Source organism: Pieris napi, chromosome 24, assembly GCF_905475465.1.
Source record: "Pieris napi chromosome 24, ilPieNapi1.2, whole genome shotgun sequence".
In the NCBI taxonomy this organism is placed as follows: domain Eukaryota; kingdom Metazoa; phylum Arthropoda; class Insecta; order Lepidoptera; family Pieridae; genus Pieris; species Pieris napi.
Window position 1 is genome coordinate 2,608,340 of NC_062257.1, and position 20,527 is coordinate 2,628,866.

Below are 20,527 nucleotides of genomic sequence, written 5' to 3' on the forward strand. Positions count from 1 at the left end.
AAACAGTCAAATACTATTTTGATTTACATAAAGAGAAAGTTCAAGTATGTAGGACCTTTTTTGCAAGCACTTTGTGTATATCAAATCAGACAGTTCATACGGCACTGACTGGTCATGGCCAGAGTGAGGGCGATTCGATGCATTCTACTATACGTAGAACGTAAGCTGAAAAACCAAGTTGTGTATACTCCAGATCAAATGTACGCAATAATTACCCTGTGCCAAAGTAAATGGCGAGAAATACATTATTAAAGAAATGTTACAAAGTGACTTCTACGACATAATAATAATAATAATAATTTTATTCATCAGACAAATACAGTCCATTGATTGATTAGTGAGTTAGTAGCAATAGTTTCTTAAGATTAGATTATTAAAAGAATTACTCGAGGACAAACACTGGGGTAAAGATGATGAAGGTAAGAAAATAAAGTGGTCTAAAATAATGGAAATCAATGTAACCAGTTCAGAACCATTCATCTTGCGGTTTAAATATGATTTTGACACTGAATATTCTAAGCTCAACGTGGAACGCCAACAGAGATCCAAACGGGGTGACACAGACATGCTTCTAATACACCCAATATTTAATGACAGTCCTGAATTAAAAATTGTATACACGGAGACTCTGCCAATACGTAAAGCCCTACATTCTGATCTCATAAGTCTTTGTAAAACAAATGACATACCAAGCTACTATCATGGTTTCTATGAATCTCTTAAATTTAATGATGAGGCAGAAGCACCAACTGATAACTGTGCTGATGAAGACTAATTTTTTTAAATATTGAGCAACTAATAAGAAGACTTTTTTTTAATTATAATATACTTTTGGATAGAAATTACTTAGATTTCGCTTATATTTTATTTGGAATATTAGGTTTTGTGATTTTGAATGTTTACTCGAAGATGCCACTTAATTATGAAGATTTGAGTATGGAGATAGATAGATTGATTATAGACTGATTTATTTGAGAGTGACTTTATGTTATGTTTGTTTGGTTATGTTTTGTTTTCTTGAAAAGTATTATTTTTGTCATCATCTTTGTTGGCTTTAAATGTTGGTCCCAAAATAAATAACAGTTGATAATAATTAAGTAGTTTAATTAAAGACAAGAACATTACTTTTATTCAAATATAATTAAAAGAAAATTGAAACTAATTTAAAAAGTTTGCTTCCTGTGGCAGTGTACCTTTAACGCTGGCAGCATTTCCTCGCTGTATTGCGATACTTATTCGTTGAGCGGGGAAAGCACCAGCTCTGGGGTCACAGTCATTATAAGTAATGTCTATTTTGGAGCGACGATGAAGTGACACTGCGCACCCTGCTTTTATAGCTATAGAAAACCCTCTTACGCATCACTTCAGATTATATAGATACTAACTTACCGAAAATACGTTATTTTGCTATGTACTTATATTATTTGTTGGAAAAAAATTATTAGCTCAATAAAAATAATTATCAATAATAAAAATAGGGATTGGTCGTTGAGGAGTGAAAATAAAGGTATATAACCTTTTAATGATGTTTCATAAAAAAATAAAAATAAAAATGTGCGTGTACTAGTGTACACACGTTAGAAGTGAAACTTCTTTATGACCTTATTTTTTGAAAAATTATCTATATGCAACTAACTTTAGAGAAATTGGTTAAATAAAGTTAAATTAGATAAAGTTTAACAAAAGGCTTTTAATATCACAGACTTGAATACAAATAATACAATTATTTCATTTTACCTTATTACCACTAAGATTATTACAGAATTTCATAAATTGTAATATAATTTTTAGTATCATTGTTATAGTTATTATAAATTTTTGTTATTAATGGTTTAGAATCTCTTCGAATCAACCGTGGTAGGGACGAGAAAAAGACGCGCGTAACTGTCAAATGTGACGCGTAACCGAAAAATGTTACACTAAATTTTTTTCCAACCCCGATAAAGAAGTTTCACTTCAACAAAAGAAAAATTTCGACAAAATTACAAAAAAAATTGGGGTGGACATCCCTTATCACTTAGGGGTTTGAAAGATAGACAGTAGCCGATTCTCAAACTTACTGAATATGAATATAAAATTTCATCGGTCGACCCGTTTCGGAGGAGAATGGGAACGAACATTGTGACACGAGAATTTTATAAATTAGAAGAAGATAGAAGATAACTAAAACAAATTGTGATAATTTTATTGTCTTTTGTTTCAGAAACATGGCAGGTCTTCTCAAAATATCCAGGCGTAGCCTAACTCTCATCAGGCGCTACAGCACACCCTTGATCTACTCCGACGAAGTACGAACAGCCAAGAATGATAACAAGCCAATCGTGGCCTTAGAATCGACTATTATCACCCATGGGATGCCATACCCAAAAAACTTGGAGACTGCTTTGGAAGTGGAGAATATTATTCGGAATCAGGTAACTAAATATATGTCACCCATGAGGAGTAGAGGGCAGAGAAAACACCATCATGATCAGTCTTGAGCTGCTCTTTTGACTTTAGGTCATTCCAGGTTCTTTCGCCTCTGCAATGCTAGTCAAGTTGTTTCCTGAGTTTCCTCTTGGGGATTCCACTCGGGAACTTTCTTGGCAAAGAGACATTGATCTCTTAGTAGCGTATTGCCTTTTCTCCATTTTCGGCGTCTTAGAATAAGATAACAACATGTTACTTTTAAAAAAAAGTGCGTGCGTACAAAGTACACATGTCAGAAGTGAAACTTCTTTGGCATACAAATTTTTGACTCTTGTTCATATTTATACAAATCTAAAATCTAGAGGGAGGGAAAAGGAAGATATGAATGTTAGAAATTTAATGAATTTAATTGTCATTAAAATATTAAAAGTGTCGAAAATTAATACAAATTATATTTTTTTTTATTAAAACACGTGGAATTTTATTTTACAATTTGTCATTTGAAATTTCAATAAATTATTTTGCATAGAATATAAAATACTAATATTTCACAAATTCTCATTACGAAATTTTAATTTTAAAAATATAATTTCTATAAGGTAATTCACCCTTCTCACTCTGTCTCAATCGGTCTCAATCGCTCTCTCCCTTTTCTTCGACAAAAACGCTGCACATCTAAGTGACGTTCCGTAAAAAAATTACCCTCATGCGCCGAAAGAAGTTTCACTTCAATAATATGGCATCATCTCACTTTAAAAAAAAACAGACTAGTAATCGTGCTTTGTTTCACTTTCCTCACATCAACACTAAGTATGCAAAAAACTCAGTTTTGTATACGCAGTCAGGACATACAACCACTAATTAAGCCTTGACTTGTTCAAGCTATCGCTGAATCTTAGGGCCGATTTACATTATCTTAGTGTTTAGGAGAGTGCCTTTCAACTTGTACTAAAATACTCTCCTAAACGCTAAGATAATGTAAATCGGCCTTTAAAAGGATTAAGAATATGCATAGAGCTAAATCATGAGAACAGCCCACATACACACCATGACATAACAATTATAGAGCAAGATCCCAGGGCCGCCAGACGTCACGTATTTTCTGACGGATGAAATGTGGACGATTGGGTAGTGTTAGTATGTACTATGATCGTATGCCTACCTGCTAGCTTGGTCAAACGGCCAATTTCCAGGTATCAGGTAATCAAGGTACACAAAAACATTACTTACTTCACGTAAATTCTCATGGCTGATTTTTATATATGTTTTCGAGTGTATAGTTAAAAATAAATTGTCAATACTCCCAGACACTTTCCGTCGGCCATATTGCTTAACAGACGCTTTAAGGGTCTCAAAATAATTAGTCAACTTCACGTAAATTCTGACGCTCCATTTTTATATATGTTCATCCCACAACTATTTTAAAAGCTTTGACAAGAAGACAGACCGATCCAAGGGGCCAATCATCCGATAAACTAAATTTTAATATCTCTATGAGTGGGAGAGCATTATCTACGCGCATGAGACTGAGTGAGACCGACTGCGTTGTTAAAGCCATGAAAATTACTTGAACAGATATATTTTTATAATTTTTAGAACTTTTGTTGACAAGTAAATTATAGCAACAAAAATAAGAAAAAAATTGACACAATAAATAATACTAAAGTTAGCCGACATTTTTTTTTTTTTTCAATTTATTTATTAGAACTAAAAAATATTTTTTAAAAATACCACTTATATTTAAATAGCAGCAATTTTTTTAATTAATTATTTATTGGAAATTTGGAAACAAAGTGGAAAAATATTAATTCTTCAATATTTCTTAACAGTGGCTTTTAATCTTCATTATCATCATCATCAAAAATCAATCTTGACTAAAATACTCGCTTGACTAAAATAATGTTTTTGTGTACCTTGATTACCTGATACCTGGAAATTGGCCGTTTGACCAAGCTAGCAGGTAGGCATACGATCATAGTACATACTAACACTACCCAATCGTCCACATTTCATCCGTCAGAAAATACGTGACGTCTGGCGGCCCTGGGATCTTGGACCATTAGGTTTTACATAGTTAAATGTATTTAGTAATTTTTATTGACTTTTTCCATTCGTAAATGTTTGAATCTTTTTGTATTCAATCTTTCAAAATATCTTAAGTAGAATTGGCTTTTGTTATATATAATTTATGTTAGCTGTAGTATTACAAATTAAATAATATTTTTATAATTTTTACTGTAGCGCGAGAAATTGATTTCTGTATGTAAAATCGTTTTTTTTATACTAGATATAATCTAATATGCTGACGCTATTTCTCACTGACTTCAAAAACATATTTTACAATATTTATATACATTGTATATTTTAATAGTTTTATAATGGATAACAAAGCCAGGTGCACAATGTTTTAACAGTTTGTAATGGAATTCACCTAAACCGAAATAGAAACATGTTTTTGCAACCATCTAAACAAATACTTCATCTATGATATTAATCATAGATGAAATACTAGTAGATTGGATCTAAAAAATACGAAAGTGAAACAGTGTATAGAACTGTATAAGAGTAAACGGGACAAAAGAATTTCTACTGTTGACGCAGTCTATGTGCGTTTTCCAATTACGGCACTAGAGCGCATTATGCGGCATAATGCTCAACGTTGAATGTTCCAACTACAGCAACGCTTCGCACAATTGAGCACTCTCAAAACTAATGCTCTCGCGTGCTTCTCGCAATAAATACCAACACAGTGACAGAAAATTGACCAGTGTTTTTCATTAAGTTGGCATTTATCGAAATTTTTCGTTGAAAAATTTGTAAGGCTTTCGTTTCGTCGTAGATTTTGAAAATAATTAAAGTTATTTCAAACTGCTAAAAAAAAAAATATATGTAGTGTATGAATAAATAGTTACTTTTTTTATATTCCACATTTAAAATATGAATACAATTTTATTTTAAAATTCGGATCTGTAAACAAATTTATTTTACAGGATTATACTTTTATAAATACATTACAATGGTTTTGAAAAAGTAAATATTTTTTTTAGAAATCATTTAAAAAAAATTACTCAAAACGTAAATGATGTAAACTTCTTACATGAAATATATATTTATTAGAAATATATATTTTACTGTTAATTTAGCTTGTTAAAACCTTATATTCTTTAAAGGTTTTCTTTTATTTCAGTAAAAAATTTTTAATGAAATAATTAGATTATTAAAATAAGCGTAAAAAGTTTTCAACCAATTATTATTGTTAACCACATTATTTATACATTAATGAGGTTGCTAACTCAATTTATAACATTTTTTTTTCAACGCTGACTTAGCGCACTCTGCTGATGCATTTGAAAACTTATTCACGTTCCAATTAAGCTTCAGCATTATGCGGCATTGTGCGGCACTGAGTCGCGTTATGCTCTGTAATTGGAAAACGCAGTATGTCGCATTAATAGAAAAAACGTAGATTAGCAATTAATAGATATGTTACGGTACAATAACAATTGGCGGAAATTACCATAGAGACGCGAATTGACAGACTATGAATTCACTCGAAACGAATACTATTATTTGTCTTGCGTATGCATATCACGACTTCAGTAACAGCTTAGGTTTCCTAGAAAAGCGGTGCCATTAACTAACGGCCGTCGTTTTATGGTTGTTAATAACGGCCGTCTTAACTTTTTAACATAATGCAAAAAAGCAATCATTTTCGCTCGTCCAAGTCACGTTTCCACTCATTGTATTAATTAAATATGGGCACTAATGTTTATCACCGCTATGACGGCCGTCATGCAAATGACAGCACCGCTATTTGACGTTACAGTGACACTCAATGTTCTCTAGAAAACCTACTCCGATGTTATTTATAGACAACGTATGGGTGACGTCACCCAACGTTACATTACGACCGTTAGATAACGGCACAGCTTTTCTAGGAAACTTAAGCTTAAAAGATTCATTATTGTTGCCTACTGTGTCATGGCATACCGTTGTGGGTTGGAGTTCTGCACGTTTCCAGCAGCAGCCGCAGGTTGGTTTTGGAGCAGTGTTGGTATGTCTACCATACACAGACAACAAATAATTATATTATAAATCGGCCATGCAATGCGCAGACGCTTGGAGATACTGATCCTGGTATAACACAAGGCAAAAGATCATGTAGCGATTACCAACCAGATGGAACGATCAAGAGAAAGACTCATGGTCCTCCAAAACTATACTATCATAAGAGCTGGCCGTAAACCGGTGGAAACAGATGCTTCGTTGCTGACCACCGCGCTGCTGATTAAAGAGAGAGTAGCTGTAATCTATATATATAAAAATGAAACCCGTTTTCCGTTGTCACGACATAACATGAAAACGGCTTGACCGATTTGGCCAATTATTTTTTTATAATATTCTTTGAAGTACGAGGATGGTTCTTACGGAGAGAAAAATTAAAAAAAATTGAGTGAAAAAGTCTAAAAACAACACTTTTCTATATTCCCATACATAATATTCGTAATAATACTTACAAGTTAATTTGAACTTTAATACCATATCATAAAGTTCAAGTGTTAGTGGAGGGGTTCCGGGAATGTAAATTTTTATTTTTTGACATAATGTATTTGTTGTCATATCAACATTCTTTTTTATATCTAAGCTAGACCGGTGTCCCGAATAGAAGAATAAGTATTTAAAAAAAATAAAGAATCGACTGTTAGGCGGTACGATGTTCGCCAGGCCAGCTAGTTACTTATAAATAAAGTTTATCCATTTTTAAAGACATATACAACTATTCGCTGATATATGTATATTAAATCTTGCGGTAACTATGTCGATAGGGATCAGATTAAACACTGAATCTCTTGATCGATTTAGGCTCTTGAGGAAACCGTTTACATAGGCCATATATTGCAACTGAAATTGCCAAATTCCTATATAACAATGTTGATCTAAGATAGGCGAATTACCTCTACAATGCCACATACTGAAGCCGGCTGAATTTTGTACTACCGTCGCCATTTTCTTGCGTACAATAAATAATGTTACTATCTACCAACATCGAATAAAAATTCAACTAAAATGTATTTATTGAAGTTATACTTCTTTAAGCGCGTTATGAAAAATTTATGAGAGTGAAATTTTATGATGCGCGCGCACCGTGACACAAAATTAACAGAATGAAGTTAGTGGCGCATGTTGGCACGGACGCCGCCTCAGTTCACTGTGTATTTATATTTATAATATTTATCCACATGCTTTGAGTTTCTACATTTGAAACACGTGTTTTCATTTTGTTTTCATTATACAAGTGCGAATTTTATATGTGCGTCTGAATTATAATCAGAAGTGATTTTAATTGAATATTTAAATTAATACTAATTAATATAAGAAAATAATAATAAATATTTATTTATTTAATTTTTCAAATGTAAACTGAACCATATTGACTATAATGACTCCTTTTCCAGTCTTTGATTATTTAATTGTAATTAATTATTTGCATGCAATCAAAAACTATTTTTAATAATGCCAAAGAAGTACACGCACCCTTTTTTTCTATTCCTTGCATTATAAATTACAATGGCAAAGTTTTAGTTATCAAACGGCTCTGATTGCTAGGTATTTTAAAATATAATATTAATAGTACAGCTAACAAAACCTAATATATCAGTTGTACCAAAGTTTGTGTCACATTTATTTGAGCCTAGAACTGTATTTTCTAGATTCTAGTATATATTATTTTATTAAGACATTTCAATAAATTATTAAGTTAGCGTGCATGACATCAAATTATTCCCCTAATAATGGTAATTTTTTATTTACTGGTAATACTAATATCCATGACAGCGACGCTCTTACCAGCCAAGAAAAATATACAGTGGCAACGTGCGACATGCACAGAATAATAAACTGACACATTTTTCTCATGACCATGGATACAAGTCTTTTAGTCAAATAGAGTACAAATTTGACTTATTAAAGTCTTACCTAATACAGACATCATCTGTTATTGTAAATGATGTAGATAAATATGGAATCAATCAATGGCGCGGGTGAATTGAAGTTGCTTCGTAATTTATAGACAAAGAGATTGAAAAGTATAAGAGCAACCAAGACGCCAAACGTTTTTTTTAAATTTTTATTTAAAATTACAGCTAAATATTAAATACATTTCGATTTTTAATTTACCTATAAAAATAAACATTTCTTTGTACCTGATCGGTGTCTTGTCCAAGAGGATGCAGTTACAGAAAAGTGTCATTATCACTCAATATAAGTCAGAAGAACTAACTATTAAAAACTATTTTTATTATAAATGAATGGTAAAATGATGCTGACATATACATATTGAAATGTGAGAAGGGGGCTTAGAGGTCCTAATTTAAAATAACTACACTGCATAAATGTACAGTACAGTACCTGTATTACTGGAAGTCATCTTAAGACAAGTCTACCTCTACCTAATTTAAAATGACTACATTTCAGAAATACCCGCTTACCTTGTACTGGGAAATGTACAGCCTTATCTCGTACCTGTATTACTGCTAGTCATCTTAACACAAGTTAGTGGCTTAGAGGTTCTAATTTAAAATAACAACACTGCAGAAATCTACAGTACAGTACCTGTATTACTGCTAGTCATCTTAAGACAAGTCTACCTCTACCTAATTTAAAATGACTACATTTCAGAAATGTACAGTCCCGCTTACCTTGTACTGGGAAATGTACAGCCTTATCTCGTACCTGTATTACTGCTAGTCATCTTAAAACAAGTTAGTGGCTTAGAGGTTCTAATTTAAAATAACAACACTGCAGAAATGTACAGTACAGTACCTGTATTACTGCTAGTCATCTTAAGACAAGTCTACCTCTACCTAATTTAAAATGACTACATTGCAGAAATGTACAGTCCCGCTTACCTTGTACTGGGACATGTACAGCCTTATCTCGTACCTGTATTACTGCTAGTCATCTTAACACAAGTTAGTGACTTAGAGGTTCTAATTTAAAATAACAACACGGCAGAAATGTACAGTACAGTACCTGTATTACTGCTAGTCATCTTAAGACAAGTCTACCTCTACCTAATTTAAAATGACTACATTGCAGAAATGTACAGTCCCGCTTACCTTGTACTGGGAAATGTACAGCCTTATCTCGTACCTGTATTACTGCTAGTCATCTTAACACAAGTTAGTGGCTTAGAGGTTCTAATTTAAAATAACAACACTGCAGAGATCTACAGTACAGTACCTGTATTACTGCTAGTCATCTTAACACAAGTTAGTGGCTTAGAGGTCCTAATTTAAAATAAACACACTGCATAAATGTACAGCCTTATCTCGTACCTGTATTACTGCTAGTCATCTTAACACAAGTTAGTGGCTTAGAGGTCCTAATTTAAAATAAATACACTGCATAAATGTACAGCCTTATCTCGTACCTGTATTACTGCTAGTCATCTTAACACAAGTTAGTGGCTTAGAGGTTCTAATATAAAATGACTACGCTGCATAAATGTACAGCCTTATCTCGTACCTGTATTACTGCTAGTCATCTTAACACAAGTTAGTGGCTTAGAGGTCCTAATTTAAAATAAATACACTGCAGAAATGTACCGTACAGTACCTTCTACAGGGAAATGTACAGCCTTATCTCGTACTTGTGTTACTGCTAAATCATCAGTCTCAGTCATCTTAACCCAAGTTTTTTTTATTCAGGGCGCGGTGCCAGCAACAATCGCAATTCTCAAAGGACAATTGACAATTGGCTTAACAAGAACTCAATTGGAATATCTTGCTCAAGCCAAAGATGTAATAAAGGCGTCGAGGAGAGATCTTGCGATGGTGGTGGCTGGTAAACAAGATGGCGCCACTACTGTTGCCGGGACTATTATATCTGCTGAATTGGCCGATATTCCAGTTTTCGTCACTGGAGGGATTGGTATGTATTTCCTAATGAATATATAGCACATTTTTTAGTAGTTTTTTGGGTACGTAAAAGTAAATTACTTCTAATATTTTTTTTATAGCAAGGAGTTCATATACAACGGGGGCAAACGGGCAGAAGGCTCACCTGATGTTAAGTGATACCGCCGCTCATGGACAGTCTCAATGCCAGAGGGCTCGCGAATGAGTTGCCTTGAAGATTCTTGAAGACCCTTTAGTCGAATGGATTCGGAAATATTTCAATGGGCAGCTGGTACCACATGTGGCAAGAAATGCCTTAAAAACGTTTTAATTTATTATAATAAACTAGCTAACCCGGCAATGTCGTTTTGCCATGTAGGTATATTATTTCTAGGAAACATTTTTTTATAGTATTGTCTTTGATTGACATCATCACTTTTATTATATATTCAAATTCAAATTCAAAAATCATTTATTCACGTAGGTAACACAATGTACACTTGTGATTCGTCATTAAAGAAATAAATATTAATGCTTCTAATTTTACATTTACTGCCAGTTTTCAAATCAAGGGCGTAGAACGGAAGAGAAGAACTGGCAATAAACTCTCCGCCACTCTTTTTAATCGCCATGTTTTTTTTTTTTTTTTTTTACACAACGTTTGTAAGGAGCTGCAACCATTACACCATGTTCCACATGACATTTTAAGTAATTAATAATAATAACATAAATAAAAACAAAGACTTGTCCCCTATCAGCAGGAGGCATGGTGAAATAGGAGCACGCACTTACATTCTCGTGGGAACAACACGCAAACATATAGTCGAAATAATTAACATCACCGCATACACGAATTCAAGTACGACCAGTCACCACAAGTAGCACCCGTTCACGAGTATGACGCATGGCCAGCCATCGGCCCCCTCGCCATATTTTAGGGAGAGAGACAACCCGACGCATGGACGCCGCCACAAGCAATGACATTTAAGCGAGCATGACGATCCTTGAAATGTGGACTTGGCTACATAAGAAAATAATAATAATACTGAAATAATTGGATACCACATGGATCACGGTTTGTTCCCACTTTACATTAAAACAGTCGTGGATGTTGACGATCGCCCCGGAGTCTGGAAATGCAGCCGAGAGATTCAGTCGTGTTACCTATAATACATACTGGAGCAACTCATATCCAAGCACTAGGATCGTTTAAATATTCATTTATATTATAATAAGCCTTAGCAAGCAGTTTTACTTTAATGTACGATTTAAATTTATTTATTGACAACGCTTGTATCTCACTAGGGATTTTGTTGAAAAAACGTATACAATTGCCTTGGAAAGAATTACTCGTTTTATGCAGCCTTCTGGTTGGTGCGCTAATTTTGTCTTTATTACGAGTACTATAGTTATGGAAGCTACTATTCTTTTTAAAGATATCTATATTTTTCCGCACATACAAAATATTCTCATAAATGTATTGACTTGCCAGAGTCAAAATATGTAATTCCTTATATATATTATATTATGTCAAATAATTGTAAATTTATAATAATACATAACTTTAATCCGGTAAAAAGTTTTTTCTTTAAACATTTTTTTAGTTCAATAAAAATAACTATCTACTATAATAAAAAAATAGGGGTTGATCGTAGAGGAGTGAAAATAAAGGGTTGTATGTGTGTGTTGTATGCCACATAATAAAAAAATAAAAATAATAAATATGTGGACACACTACACTTAGGGGTATGAACAATAGATAGTAGCCGTTACTCAGACTTACTGAATATGCATAAAAAATTCATAAGAATCGGTCGAGCCGTTTCGGAGTATGGGAACGAACGTTGTGACACGATAATTTTATATATTAGATATCCTATTTTAAAAACTCTGCTAAATGTTTTCCTAAATTCTCACACGTATTTTCAACATAAAGCCACAACAGTGTTACTCATAAACAAAACATTATCTAGGCTTTATTTCGGGGATTTCCTGTTACCATGGCAACTAATCGGTATCATACGAATATAAACGATAAGCAAGTGTGTTATCGTCTCTAAGCTTGTAAACACTCTGAATTTCCTTATGCGTAAAGAAAAAAATAATAGTGTACAAACGTTTTACCATTTCATGGTTTTATTCCTAGCTAAAGTGATTTGAAATAAAGAAAAGTTGGCCTAGTGGCTTCAGCGTGCGACTCTCATCTCTGAGGTCATAGGTTCGATCCCCGGCTGTGCACCAATGGATTTTCTTTCTATGTGCGCATTTAATATTCGCTCGAACGGTGAAGGAAAGCATTGTGAGGAAACCGGCATGTCTAAGAATAAGACTCCCCTATGTCAAAATCCAATACATTTTTGAAATAGGAGAGTGAGATTTGGCGCTAAGAGAACCTTGTCCTAGGCTTTAATCACTGCGATGACGTCACATCCCAAATGTCAAAACATTTCCTTTAAAAAAAAAGAAAACAAAGGTGTTGAATGTCAAAAAGTATCACAGCTGTAGAAAATGTTGTGTATTATCTGTATTTATTTCCCCGGAGTCACCGTGACTACGCACGCTGTAAAGCACGCGAAACGTTAAAATTATGTAAAATAATTATAAGTTTATAATAATAAATAGCTTCAATTCGTTAAAAAAGTGTTTTCTTAAAATGTGTAAAAGTTATGTTCTTCTTCTTCTTTTAGTGCCTCTCCATTACTGGAGGTTGGCCGTCAGTATCTTGAAGCGTGTCTTGTCCTGTGCCAGATGCAGCAACTCTTCTGCAGTTGCAATACCTGTTCATTCTCTAACGTTGCGGAGCCATGATTTCTTCCTTCTACCAACACGCCGTTTACCCTGGATTTTACCCATTATAATTAATTGAAGGAGGTGGTAGCGGTCATGACGCAACACGTGGCCCAGGTACGCAACTTTCCGTTGTTTAATGTTCTGCAAAAGTTTTTTCGACATTCCAACTCGTTTCAGAACCTTCTCGTTAGAGACCTTCTGGATCCAGCTTATTCGAAGCATGCGACGATAGCACCACATCTCAAATGCTTCTAAGCGCCGGCGGGTATCTTCTTTAATTGTCCAAGCTTCACAGCCGTACAGAACAATTGGCCATATGTAACAAAGGAGAAGTCGGACTCGGAGTTTAATGGTCATGTGACGGCAGCACAAAACTTTCTTCATTTTGTTGAAAGATCCTCGGGCAATTTCGATTCGAGACCTAATTTCCTGATCAGGATTCCACTCGTTTGTAACCCAAGTTCCCAAATACTTGTATTGCCGCACCCGTTCCAACGTTCTACCAGCTACGGATAAATTAGGAACTAATGTATCGTTTCGGGAAATGACCATCACCTTCGTCTTTACTGCATTAATAGTCAGACCGTCTCTTTCGCTAGTTTCATGAACTTTATTAACAAGCATTTGTAAATCATCCATTGACGAGGCTATTAAAACAGTGTCGTCTGCATAGCGAATGTTGTTGATTATCTTTCCGTTAACTTTCACACCAACCTCTAACCCCTCAATGGCCTCTGATATAGTTGCTTCGGAATATACATTGAATAGCAACGGAGATAATATACAACCTTGACGAACACCACGGTAAATACCAATCTCATCCGTTTCCTCGTGATGCACTTTCACGGTTGCTTTTTGGTCTTTGTACAGGTTTCTGATTACTCTTAGATCCTTTTCATCGAGACCGGTGTCAATTAAACGATTTATGAGAACGTCATGCTTTACCTTGTCAAAAGCTTTTTCATAGTCTATAAAGCATAGGAAGACGTCATTCTGCATATCTTGACACTTCTGTACAAGGACATTCAGAGCAAAAAGAGCCTCACGTGTGCCTACACCAGAGCGAAAGCCAAACTGGTTATCTCCCAATTGTTCGTCACACTTGCTTCTTATCCTGTTATGTATGACGGTCAAAAATAACTTTAGCACGTGGCTCATAAGACTAATTGTACGATATTCATCGCATTTTCTAGCGTTTTTCTTTTTCGGGAGGGTAATAAACGTAGATCTTAGCCACTCGGTTGGGAGGTCACCTGTGTCATAAATGTGATTGAATAATCGTTTGAGCAAGTTTATGTTCTCCCCTTCCAAGAGTTTAACGACCTCTACTGGGATGCCATCTGGACCTGGGGTTCTGCCCAATTTAGCCAATTTTAACGCATATAAAATTTCTGCTTTTATTATGGGTGGGCCAGTATCATTACCAGTTAAGAACATTGCGAGGTGTCTTGTTGGGTCTTCAAACATTTTTGATATGTATTCCAACCATCTATCCTTCTTGGCCTCAATACTAAAAAGTAGCTGCCCGTTTGTATCGGCTAAGCTAGTTAAATTGCTGCACTTAAGTCCCAACATTTCTTTAATATTTTTGTGCACATTGAAGCTATCGTGTTTGTTGTGCAGGTCTTCCATGAACTCACACTTATTTTTGAAATGCGTCTCACGAGCCTTCTTAATTTCTTTTCTGATAATATTATCGAGCTCCTTATAGCGCAGAGGATCAATATTCTTGCACAATCTCCGATCTTCCATTAGCTGTATAATGAAATCACTCATCCATTCCTGCTTCTTCGTTGTTGTCGATGGTCGAAGGAACTTAGTACAGGTATAATGTATAGCTTGCTTGAGGCAGGTCCATATTTCAGGACTTGTTATTGAAGGAGATAATTTACTCAATTGGTCATTCAGATCGTTCGAGACTTCGAGTTTGGTGTTCGGATCCGTAAGCTTTTTTAGATTTAATTTCACTTGCTGGCTCTTTGATTTAACTTTTTTGGGTTTGCAATGAATGCGAATAACCACTGGATTGTGGTCAGACCCAATATCTGCCCCCGGATAGGTTTTCGCGCTCTTGATACAATTTCTAAATCTTTTGTTTACCAATACATAATCAATTTGATTTCGCACAATATGTTGAGATGTATGCATTGGAGAAGTCCAAGTATACAGACGGCGTGGTGGCAAATGAAAAAATGTATTGGCAATTATCATGTCTTTTTCTTGACAGAATTGTATCAAGGTGTCGCCCCTACCATTTCGGTTCCCTAAGCCATAGGCACCAGTTACCTCAGGAACTAACTTTGAGCCGACTTTGGCATTCATATCTCCCATAACGATGTTTATATCATGTTTATTTGTGTGGTTAATAAGCGTTTCTATGTCTGCATATAGATCTTCTATCTCGCTCTCTGGTTTTTGCTCGGTTGGTGCATAAATTTGAATAACATTAATGTTGAAAGGCCAGGCGTTCATCTTTATCATCATAGCTCGATTAGATAATGGTATAAAATCTGTCACCGTCCTCGAAACTTCCTTTGTTACAAGAATTCCAACGCCATATGGTTCCGTAAGTTCTTCGTTTCCCGAATAATAGAGAACCATGTCGTCAGAAGTTGTATATTTGTTCTTACCAGGCCATTTTGTGTCACTGATTCCCATCAGGTCGATTCGTAATCGGTTTACTTCTTTTATTAAATTTGTTAGTTTACCGTCTTGTTTCAGACTTCTTACATTCCATGTTCCTATGCTTAGAGTTTTTCTATTACACCTGGAGATTCTTCGCACCCCTGTCCCATCAAAGGGACGCCAGGAACTCGGGGCCGTGGTTTTATTAGACTTTTTCATGATTACTGACTACTAGGGAAAAATATTGAGCAGTGGTTTCCCGTTGCCTTCTGCCCCAGACTTTTAAGGGATTATTTCCTCCCAAGGTCGCTGTAGCCTCTACTAATCCGTTGTCGGATCAGGTGTGTGGTTATACCGCCACTGTTCGGTCGCCAGAGCCTCGTCCGTTATCTAGCAGGGAGCACCACGATACAAGGTATCGCCGCAGTGTCGCGCGTGCAGGTGAGGTTGACAATTGGGCCGGGCAAGATGTTAGTTCCGTTCTCCCCTTACTCCCCCTTAAAAGTTATGTTAATAAAAGACAATACTAAAGCATTTCCTGTTAAGAATTTCATAACTCGACGTTTCGAAGGCTTTGCACACTGAGCGATTCCAGTTATTCTTAGAATTATTCTTCTAATACGTAATAATTCTAGATTTCATCAGCGTTACCTTGAAGGCATTTTCTTTTGCGAACTCATGAGATGGATCGGCTCCTCCAATTATTTAAAAAGACAGGTTAATCCTTCCGCAAAGCCCGGCAACGCATCCATTAAATAGCGTGGTCATAGGCTGCGGCTACTGCCTTTTGTGACTGTCCCGTAGCCTCGTTAACCGCCCTTATAAAAATATATTAATCATAATATTCTTTGCCATGTAACCTTCTTAGTAATATCCGCTTTTATTCAAAAGTCGTACTACTACACTTTTATCATATTTGGATTACATTGACTAAATATTACGGCTACATTTAAAAAAATCAATTTAAATTTCAAATTAGTCGGTAAAGTGACGGATTTGATAGAAGCATGTGATTTTTCTAGAAAACTGTATAATTTAGGGTCGATTCGACCAAACAAGAGTAAATCTTAATCTTAGAATAAATCGTCAGTTAATCGAGAGTAAATCAATTGTACGTTTTACCAACTACAAATTCTAAGAATAGTGGGCTTATTCGGGAATTGCTACTATACCGCCGCGCGTTCGCACGGAATAACAGCTATTCCTAGAATAATTTAATGGCGTCAGTCAGTCCAATCTGATTTCTGTCATTTCACAAATATGTATTCTGTGTTTTAATTTCAAGTCAACGCAACGCACTAAATTAATAGTCTGGCATTGTATAATGAAACGTTTAAACAATTTATTATTTATTTATTTATTTTTAGATTTTTATTTTCTTTAATATTAGAATGAAATTCAACTAGGCTCAACAGAAGTTCCTTTTTAGACGAAAGCCTCAAACAAACAAGAAATAAAAACTTTTTGTTGTCGTTTGACACCTGTTAAAAGCTACTTTTTCACACTATAATACGGCAAAATCGAGTTGACATGATGTCTGCTCTTACACTGTCCCGTTGTAGAACAACATTTATTTGCCGAGTTTTATTTTCGTTCACCATTCTCTTGCTATTCGCGTATTGTTATTCCTAACGCAATTATACTATCGATTACGTGGACAAACGACTATGGATTTACTCGAGATTAAAATCATGGAATAGATTATTCTTGGTATAGTTACTCGTGTATAAATTGAAGTTTGGTCGAATCGACCCTTAATGTTATAATTTTTATTTTGTTTCAAAACAAACCCTTTTGTTTGCTTGTATACCAATTTTCATAATAACAGAATATGAATTAAAATAGTTACGACAAAAACTAACATGATTATATTATTTTGAAATGGCTGCCCTGTAAAGTTTACTATTTGTCAGATCCGTCGCTATTCTACGACTATGACTAATTACAGTGTCATTAACCAAAATCCAACAGATTAGAGAACTGTATTCCACAATATTACATTAAGCGTACCTGTCAAAGTCAAAATTAATTAGATACAGTGAATATCTTCTGGCTGATTGTGCATGTGCAATTCAATTAGCGACATCGCTCGCATTCAGTGAATTACAAACGCGTCCTTTATGGGAACAGAAATGCATTTATGTTCGTTATTGAGAATTAAATTTAAAAGAGTGGCGGAGAGTTTATAGCCAGTTCTTCTCTGCCATTCTACGCCCTTGACTTGAGAACTGGCACTAAATGTTAAAGTAGAAACATTTAATATGCATTTCTTTTTTGACGCTCATCAATGTACACTGTGTTACCTATATGAATAAATGATTTAAATAACTATTTAATATAAATTATTATAACAGAAGGAACAACACAAAAAAGTACAATAAAAACAATAACTAACCTTAAAATATAATAAAATAACTAAAATATATTATTAAAAGGAGTCCCTTTAGACAAGGTTCCGAAAATACTGGCAGCGTTCCCCCTTTGAATAGATTGACAAACTCTTTATCCGAAGTAGCTGCCAGTTCTTCGGTCTCCTGTGTCGACTAACCTTTTTGCAATTTCTTTAAAAAGCCTTATAGCGCTGGGATTAAGGGTCTCGACACCGAATGGGACAAAATCATATTCGGAAAACTTAAAATCTGACTTAGGATCTTTTACGAAAAAAGCATACCAATTCTTAAAAGGCCGCCAACGCACTCGCCTTCTGGCATTGAGAGTGTCCATGGGCATATCATCAACATCAGATGAGCCTCCTGCCCGTTTGCCTCCAGTTATATATTACGAGGTGGTTAAAATTAAACGTCGATAAAAATATATTTGAATACATGAAATTATACGATTACTATTAAATTCACAATTAATTTTGCAAAATTCGCTCGCTCATTTAGGTTAATTATTACGACAACATCGAAAATTATGGCCACGATAAAATGTGTAGCATTCAATTTCAATGGACAAAGGCATTACATTTCAATTAATTAATATAATTTGTAGTTACGTAGAACTTTAAAAGACTCTATCGCAGGGGAATCCGGTTTTGTATGTATTAAAACATCATGTTGTGTTTACAACACAAAAAGATTTAAAAAACATGTCTTAGCGCGAACCATGATTCCCAAACTCCAAAAAAGTATATTGTTTCTTTCGATTTTTCGTCATCGTTTGAAGTAAGGCGAATGGAAAAAATATATGGTGGAGTTGAGTAGTTTATGTATCCATTTAGAAAGATCAATACACGATTTAATTAACTTCGCTCGACAGAAAAACCAACCAAACATAGCCAATTTTTGACCCTTTAATTCGTTTTATGACGAAAATGTATATAGAACTTGATTTTGAAATTTACACGATATTTTTTATTTTATAAAATTACATTAATTTAATATTTTACATAACTAATTGTTATTACGGGCTGGCGCGCCTCAGTGCAACATCCTTCCTTAAATAAATAATAGTTTATTTAAGGAAAAGCGTGGGGCGCTCTGTGCGCCTATCGAGCAACCCACGCTATTTCACAATAATACCAGTATTTTTTGTTCATTACCATTTTCGGCCTAAATTAGGAATTATTTTTCACTTTTTAGTTTGATGTGCTTTAAAAGCGTGTTTTTTAGTTTTTTTAAACTATTATTTATTTTTTAGTTGAATTTTTTTTCATTTTTTTTCGGTTTATTGCATTGTCATCGATCTTTGACAGGTTTGAATTAAATCTTTCCGTTAAAAGTGGGTCAAAATCGAGTCCGAAGGAGTCGGTTACATACATACATACATACATACAGGTGAAGCTAATATAAAGCGTGTAAAAACGCTCAGTTGTGTTACGATGGACGTCAAAGCGATAGTGATATTTTATATTCTGCCTTGACGTCCGATGATAAAACTCAGCTGCAGTTTTAATTCGAGCAACCTTTCTGAACACTCTCCGTGGTAAATGCAGTAGAAGATGCAGAGAATCCCAACATCGCAACACCAAACCGCTCGGAAATTGATTTATCGTCGACGATTCAATTGATTGAGCCTCCAGTTCCTTCTGTTCTATACATAAAAAAAAAGTGTGTGTGTACAAAGTACACATGTCAGAAGTGAAACTTCAGTGGCAAACTAATCTTGAAGTGTTGTTCATATTTATACAAATCTAAAAGTTTAGATTTCCGATACTTAGAGGGACGGAAAAAGGAAGATATGTTAGGAATTTAATGAATTTAATTGTCATTAAAATATTAAGTGTCGAATAATAAATAATGTGACGGTAAATTTTTTTCCAACGCCGATAAAGAAGTTTACTTCAAAAAGGAACATGGCGCGTAACCGAAAAAGTTGACGCGTAACGAAAAAATGTTACACTAAATTTTTTTCCAACCCCGATAAAGAAGTTTCACTTCAAAAATCGACTGTTCTAATCAACCAATTTCAAATTCACATCTGGTTCTAAACATGAATGTATACCAACTTTATATATCCTTCCAAATACACCACCACCATGCAAATGACACTGTAACGTTTAAAAACTTTTAGAGAATTCTCTCGAACTATGTAGAATGGAGGATGATGGAGAAGATGTGGTTGAGTCTTGACAGAAACATCATGTACCATAATAATTGTCTGTACCGGTTTGAATAAACTCGCGTAACGACGATGCGTTTTGGTCTACAGGTGGTGTCCATAGAGATGGTGAGAAGACCTTGGATGTGTCAGCTGATCTCACTGAGCTGGGACGGAGTAAGACACTTGTTGTATGCAGTGGAGTGAAATCTATTTTGGATATTGGAAGAACTCTTGAATATTTGGTATGTACGATGATCACT

The 20,527-nt window shown here is 34.7% G+C and overlaps 1 protein-coding gene across 3 annotated transcripts in view; it reads left to right on the forward strand.

Annotated features, from left to right (window-relative positions):
• Positions 1–20,527, forward strand: part of LOC125061707 (pseudouridine-5'-phosphate glycosidase) — a 188,623-nt gene that overhangs the window by 28,276 nt on the left and 139,820 nt on the right. For all 3 annotated transcript variants that reach the window (XM_047667272.1, XM_047667274.1, XM_047667273.1), the window contains exons 2-4: positions 2,204–2,414; positions 10,119–10,341; positions 20,376–20,509. In XM_047667272.1, the coding sequence (XP_047523228.1) occupies positions 2,208–2,414; positions 10,119–10,341; positions 20,376–20,509 (564 nt within the window). In that variant the 5' untranslated portion in view covers positions 2,204–2,207. The remainder of the gene's footprint in view (positions 1–2,203; positions 2,415–10,118; positions 10,342–20,375; positions 20,510–20,527) is intronic.